At 33.3% G+C, this 7,533-nt stretch overlaps 1 protein-coding gene across 1 annotated transcript; it reads left to right on the top strand.

Annotated features, from left to right (window-relative positions):
- The first annotated feature begins 1,514 nt into the window (after positions 1 to 1,514).
- LOC107635460 (putative sugar phosphate/phosphate translocator At3g17430) lies at positions 1,515 to 5,449 on the top strand. The gene is made up of 9 exons (XM_088501819.1): positions 1,515 to 2,203; positions 2,332 to 2,439; positions 2,774 to 2,805; positions 2,897 to 2,947; positions 3,843 to 3,904; positions 3,988 to 4,249; positions 4,528 to 4,793; positions 4,880 to 4,974; positions 5,051 to 5,449. The coding sequence occupies exons 1-9, from the start codon at positions 2,108 to 2,110 to the stop codon at positions 5,159 to 5,161; spliced, it is 1,083 nt and encodes a 360-aa protein (XP_088357945.1). The 5' UTR covers positions 1,515 to 2,107; the 3' UTR covers positions 5,162 to 5,449.
- Positions 5,450 to 7,533: the final 2,084 nt, after the last annotated feature.

Below are 7,533 nucleotides of genomic sequence, written 5' to 3' on the forward strand. Positions count from 1 at the left end.
TTCTTCTTTAGAGAAGGACATTAAGGTTTGGTGAAATACTGATGTTAATTATTTAACATTTACTTCACGAAAACATTAAATTAAAGCTAAATAAAATCTTTTTGGAGTCAAATAGGACATTTTAAATTTTAAGAACCAAAACAAGATCAGGTTCAAACATAGGAGATCAATTTAGTACTTTACCCTTTTAATAAATTTTCAATTAAATTTTAATACTTTTTTACTTTTCAATTGAATTTTTATACCATATCAAATTTTATAATTAAATTTCTATCGTAAAAAATATTAGTATTAATGAAATATTTTGTTAAATAAAATAAATCTGCCTAATATTTGATTAAATATTTTATTTTATTTAATAGAATATTATATTAATTCTAATATTTCTATCCGAATAGATACTTAATTACAAAATTTAATATAGTATAAAAATGCTATTAAAAAAAGGAAAACCTACTTAAAAATTGGGTGAGTAATTAAACCTAATATCTTCATTCAGAGATATTCTCCACATCCAAACAATTTTGACATCAAAGTTCATCCAAGCAATTTTGGGCACGCGCTTTTTCTGTTTTCTTCTTTCCTCACGCTTCTTCTCTTCTTCTTCTTCTTCTTCCGCGTTTCCTCCTCTTCTTCTCACGATCGTTTACGTACGGAGCGTCTTCTTCGCGTTCCTCCTCCTCATTCTCCTCTTTCTTTTTCGCATTCCTTTTTCTTCATGTGTTTTCTCCTTATCGTCATTTCTTTTGTTGTTGTTGCCGCTGTATTTTTTGTCTTTTCTTCCTTCTCTCCCTGGTGAAGAACCAGTAGAAGGTGAGGAGTAAGAGTTTTGAATTGTGCAGAATAAAAATGAACCGATCATATTATTATGGTGAAACAATTATATAGTACTAAATGAATAGAACATTATCTATTATATAAATTCAAATTCGAACAGCTTTCTACATAATGAACCGAAACACGTACTTATGGTGAAACAATTGTATAGTACTGATTGAACGAAACATAATCCATTATATAAAATCAAATGCAAACAACTTTCTGTAGAATGAACCGAAACATGTACTCATGGTGAAACAATTGTATAGTATTAAATGAACAAAATATAATCCATTATATAAAATCAAATTCGTATAGTACAGAGATTATCAATTTAAATTTAAAATACCTGCGTCCATTCAATTCGGTTGGAAAAATAATTCATTAACAAAATGTTTGTGTTATTGGTGATGACGATAATGAAAGAGGAGAAAAAAAGAGAAGGAGGAGGAAGAGGAGAAAGAGAAGCAAAAGAAGAACCATAGGAAAGAAGAAGAAGAAGAAGTGCGAGGGAGGAGAAGATGATATATGCATGTATAATGACGCTCTTTTAATGAGAATAATTTTTATTGGTGTTGAACCTACTTAAATAAAACTTAAATAAAAAAAAACTTGGATGTATAGTATATTTTGTGTGTGTCCAAGAAAATTAGAATATTGAATCTGTAACAAACTAACACCTAACAAATGCCGTTCCGTTACTCATCCTCTTGGTCTCTTGGCTCAGCCGCTCAGCTCTCTGGTCTTTTCTGCTCCCCTCTCACCAAACATATCCACATGTCTCTCTTTACGTATTCCTAATTTCCTATACATTACTATACACCATATACTCTACAATATACGCTCTACGCTCTACACTCCTTCTCCTTCTTCTTCTTCTTCTTCTTCTTCTTCTTCTTCTCTCTCTCTCTCTCTCTCTCTCTCTCTCTCTCTCGTCTCTACAACTACGATACTACGAATTAGTAGAGGCGTAGAGGCTAGTAGTATCTTGTATCTACCTCATATGCTTTCGTTTTCTGGGTCTTCATTTTCGCTTCTCTCTCTTTCTCTTGATTTTGTTTGTTCCACTTCTTCCCCCTTTTTGGCGCCAAGTTCTAGTGTCGTTGTTCTGAACAGATGCAGCTACTGCAAAGATATAAACTTTACCTAATGTTGACTTTTCCCTGAGGTTCTCAATTCAGGATTCTTAGTCTAACTGCTTCTGGGTTTTGTTGCTCAGTTGCCCCTTTACAATATGCTATTATTATAGAGCTCAGAAGAAGACGCAGCAGCTTATTTAGTTCTAAATATGGCTGCCAAAATGATCAACAAAACTCTTTTTCTCACTTATTTCTGCTTGTTTATCTACATCTTGCTTTCTTCTGGTGTCATTTTGTACAACAAGGTAACAAGACCTCAATTCTTGTGTGTCTTTTCTAAGTAGAAAGATTTTAGTGTTTACTTAAGCTTGAACAGTGATACAATGGTTTGATATTTTGATTAAAGGTTTTCTTTTTCTTCTCTTTTTGGCAGTGGGTTCTCTCTCCAAAGTACTTCAACTTTCCACATCCAATAACACTCACCATGATTCACATGGGATTTTCTGGGGCAGTGGCATTTTTACTCATCCGGATTCTTAAGGTATGCATGTGGTGCTGTTATACTTTGAAAGTGTTCCTTATTTTGGATTTATGGTTAAGATTGTTGACTCTGATCTTCACTTTCTATACATTGCTGGATTATTTTGAGTTTTTGACTGCATAGTTGTCACATAGTGTGCTAAGTTTGTATGCTTGATATTGCCATCCTCTTTTGTACTAGGCTTTGACATTGATAACAGACTATGGTCAATTTTTCTTAGGTGTCTCAAAGATTTGATTTGCGAAATGAAGCCTAACTGTGCTACTTGATCACCTTTCATTGTCTTATTATTTATTTAGTACCTTAATTTATGTTCTCTCATGCTAAATTCCAGGTTGTATCTCCTGTCAACATGACATTTGAAATGTAAGTGTATCTTCTCCGCTTCGAAGCCTTCTTTAGCTTATTCTCTTTTTGTTCTATTTATTTATTTTTACTCACTTTCTTTCTATCTCAGATATGCAACTTGTGTGGTACCAATTAGTGCTTTCTTCGCATCAAGCCTTTGGTAAGCTCTACAACTGTTTTTCTTCCCCCCCTCGAGATAGTTTAACAATGGTTGACTCTTGAAAAGAGCATCTACAAAGCCACAAAGGCTAACCAAGGGGAAACATAACCAAACAAGTATCAATATAAACACCGAATGCCATAGAAATTAGAACACAAACATCAAATAGTAGCTGCACCTCCATAACAATAACTAAACCCAAAAAGAAACAAAAACACCAACCAACTCCTTGAAGTACATGAGCATGCTGTAGCTACTTCACTTGTTGACGACTTGTAGAAGAACCAGGGAACTGCACCAAGCCACACACACATCTATAGCATGATAAACTTGCAGGGTTAATGGGAATTGGGAAATATCTCTCATTTGTATGTTTTCTATCTAGTTTAATTTGGAAAGTGCTTGATCAAGATTCTGTGAAGCATCAAACCATATTATCCCTGTTGAATTTTTTATCAAAATTTCAACGAGCTTAAGCTTTCTTTCCGGGTGCAGTATTTGCTAATTTTTACCCCATTTAAGTATAGTTCTGTTACTTTCGATTCGGTATGATATCTTTTCATTAGGTTGAATCAGTGTTTTTATGAATCTGGAGCTGTTACTCCTCCCTTGACTACTCAAACTGGAATTCTCCATTTGCCACTATTTACCTATCCTTGGAAATTTTCATTTCTATTGTTTGAATCTGTTCGAAGTATGATGTTTAAGAAACTATGATGGTTCACTTGTACAATTGAAAAGATCACATTGGTGGTAACTGGTAACTAAGTACTAAGTACTATTGACTATGGTTTCTATATAGGATAAATTCACAAGTTTGCTCCTTATGAAATTGGTTGAAAAATTGTATGAGAAACTTTTTATTTTATTTTATTATTATTACTTTTGTTGACAGGTTTGGTAATACTGCCTACTTGCATATATCTGTGGCGTTTATCCAGATGCTCAAGGCTCTGAGTACGTTCTCATTCTATTGAACTTCCCATGTTTATCTTACAGTCTAAACAATCTTTCCTTAATTCCAAAACTTGATGTTTCAGTGCCAGTGGCAACATTTGTTGTGGCTATTGTGTGCGGCACTGAGAAAGCAAGGTGTGATGTGTTCTTGAACATGGTGTTGGTCAGCATTGGAGTTGTTGTTTCCTCGTATGGGGAAATTCATTTTAATGTAGTTGGTACACTTTATCAGGTCACAGGCATTTTTGCAGAAGCTTTAAGACTGGTCTTAACACAAGTCCTTCTGCAAAAGAAGGGCTTAAGTTTAAATCCTATCACAAGCTTATATTATATAGCTCCATGCAGGTATATTCTGTTGAAATTTTCTGACTAGTTTTCCCTATACAAGAAATCAAGTATAGAAAATGTAACAGCTAATGTGTGTCTAGCAACTATCCAATTGATTCTTCTTGCTATTCCGGAATAGGTATTGTTAACGTTGATCAATGTTGATAAAAGATGTCACTTTATGTGATTCAATCTCTTGCTTAACAAGTAATGTTATTGAGAGCACCAATGCTTGGATATTAGTGAATCCAGTCTAATGTGATGTGATAACTTCTCGTTTGCTTTGTTATGCGCAGTTTTGTGTTTCTCTTTGTGCCTTGGTACCTACTGGAAAAGCCTGCAATGGAAGTTTCACAGATTCAGTTCAATTTTTGGATCTTCTTTTCCAATGCTCTATGTGCTCTCGCCTTGAATTTCTCTATTTTCCTAGTAATCGGTAGAACTGGTGCTGTGACCATCCGAGTCGCCGGCGTGCTTAAAGACTGGATATTAATAGCCCTTTCAACTGTTATATTTCCGGAGTCCACAATGACTGGGTTGAATATAACTGGCTATGCTATAGGTAAGTTTCAGTTGAAACTCAAAACACATTCTTAATATCACTCCCTCCTTTGTCTTGATCAACTATTGTATCTTTTACTTCTGCAGCACTATGTGGCGTCGTGATGTACAATTACATAAAAGTCAAGGATGTTCGAACCTCTCAACAACCTACCGAAATCATTCCAGATCGAATCACAAAGGTATCTTCTTGAGTCTTGACATGTATAGTTGCATTTCTATGTCCCAGTCTCATTGTAAACTTGTCTGATACACAAGGACTGGAGATTTGAGAAGAGACCTTCTGACATTTATGAGCCATTGAACGCCGCCAACAATGAGGGAAGCATTGGAGGTAATGGTTTCACATCAGATATTGAGCGTCGATGAAGAAGCACCACGACACTTAAAATTTAGTAGTAGCAGTTAGGGAGAACTGGCCTTGTTGGTTATGGAATGCACTTTTCTGAATCTGAATAATCAAAATATGTGTTTGTGAAAGGAGAAGGGTCTGTTTTAACTCTCTGTGATGGCCGTTTTACAATCTTTCCAATACAGGGAATCAAGGATAGTTATTATATAAACATTTAATTAGTAACCAAAGTGTGTAACTGTGTACATTCTTGAACCGACCAAGAATTAATAAAGCTCTACGGCAAAATAAACTTGCAAGAGTAACAGGCACTCTTAATCAAATTTTATAAAGACGTGCCATCTTATTCGGTAGAATTTTAGAAAACTATACGTTCGAAAATTTTCACATAATGCAAAATATTTAACTAAATTTAATTAAGTTGTTATAATCGTTTTTCACATCAGGTGTTTCTTTTTTTTCTTCTTTCCACTCCTATGCTATTGCTTTTTCTTCTTTTTTTGTTCGTTTTTCTCTTTCATTATCGTCGTTGTCACCACTACTGTGCCACTACCTCCATCTCCTCCTCCTTCTCATTATTCTTTTTTTATTTGAATTTTCTTTATCTCCTCTTTTCTTTTCCTCCTCTTCTTCCTCTATCATTATTATTATTGTCATTGTTATTGTTATTGTCATTATTGTCGTCTTCTTATATGTATAAGAGTTCAAATTCGAAATGCACCAAAATTTCTTAATAGTGACAACACATAAATAAACTCAGTTCAAAACAAGTTCAAATCAGAATGCACCGAAAATAAATCCAAAATAGACCAAAATAAAATCCAGAATGCACCGAAATTACTTAATGATGACGACACACAAACAAACTCAATTCAAAACAAGTACAGACTAAGTGATGGAGGTGGTGGTGTGGTGGTGTTAACGACGGCAATAACGAAAGAGAAAGAGGAAAAAAAAAGAGGAGGAGGAAGAGAAGAAGAAGATGATGATCGTAACAATGAAGGAGGAGGAGGAGTTTTGAGTTATCATTAAGTAATTTCGATGCATTCTGAATATAAATAAAGTGCCCCTTCCTTTCCCCCTTCACATGGAGGCAGGAGTACCCTTCCGTGATCTATTTGTGATCGTTCCGCAAAAGGAATTTTGCTCTAAGTAGTTTTCTGAGTTTAGAGTGAGCTTCATTTTCTGTAAGACCAGCCGATGTTTGTGAAGGATTACCATGTGTTCATAACACGCAACGAAAAAAAAGAAAATAATCCTAATGATCTATTTTATACTTAAACTTTATTCCAATAATATATAGATCAGATCTAAATACCATTAGACACTTTAGTAAAAACTTTATTCTTCGATTGTACGAAGACTCTATGGATATCCACACTGAGACGAACCTTTACTGTCAACTCCTTGACCAGTGGACATCTAATCTAAATTAATAAATCTCTTGCAACTCTTTGCACACCATAAAATTATTCTCCAAGAATTAGGCTCATATACGTTTATGTATGTAGAGGTAAAAGAATAAAACTCTTGTTATTAGTCTCATTTTCCTTTGCTCTTGTCATACATATATATAGTATGAGATTTGTTATTGATTTTAAATTTGAATCTCAAATTCAAATTTAAATCATATCTTTTTATTTTAAACTTGAATCTTTCAAATTTATGAATCAATCATAATTCAATTTAAAACAGAATCAGTTAGGATCTCATCCAAATTTAGAATTCAAATTTAGAAATAGAATAACTCATTATTCTCAAATCTCATTTAATATTCTCAATTATCATACTATTATTATATTATTGGTGCTAACAAAGAATTCAATAATATTCCATTTGAATGAATATAATTATTTATTTGATCAAATCAAAATAATAATTAAATAATTCTACAACAAAGATTAAAACATTCGTTAGTGTGTGACCCCATAGGTTCAATACTAAGCGGGTAGTAAATTAGTCATACTAAATTTACTAATTAAGGTTGACGTCTACCAACACTCCTCAACGACCTGATAGTATGAAGTAGTATATTTTTTTACTAAGAACCTGAGAAGAACAAAGTATATTCCTTCCATTTTTCTAGCTCTTGATTAACCCTTAGAGTATAGTTTAATTGTCAAACTCTAACATATTACTATTATTATAATGAACTGTGAATGACTTAAGAAACTCATTTCTTCATTCATTCAATCCCTTGGCCAAAGTTTTATTAATCTCAATCATTATAATCATAGAGTTCAAACTCTTTACCAAGAGTTGATAGATTTCTTATTAACAAATTATTAATTCTACAAATATTTAAATCATACCCAATATCCATTCAACTAGCACTGTAGGATATTAGGTGTTCGGAATCAAAGTATAATAAATATATTGTTAATTATTA

The sequence above is a fragment of the Arachis ipaensis genome, chromosome B1 (assembly GCF_059453495.1).
Source record: "Arachis ipaensis isolate K30076 ecotype BB chromosome B1, ASM5945349v1, whole genome shotgun sequence".
Lineage (NCBI taxonomy): Eukaryota > Viridiplantae > Streptophyta > Magnoliopsida > Fabales > Fabaceae > Arachis > Arachis ipaensis.

Coding starts and splice junctions, on each gene's coding strand:
- LOC107635460 (XM_088501819.1), top strand. CDS start 2,108: ATGGCTGCCAAAATGATCAACAAAACTCTTTTTCTCACTTATTTCTGC. Junction 2,204..2,331: donor GTGTCATTTTGTACAACAAG/GTAACAAGACCT, acceptor TCTTTTTGGCAG/TGGGTTCTCTCTCCAAAGTA. Junction 2,948..3,842: donor TTCTTCGCATCAAGCCTTTG/GTAAGCTCTACA, acceptor TTTTGTTGACAG/GTTTGGTAATACTGCCTACT.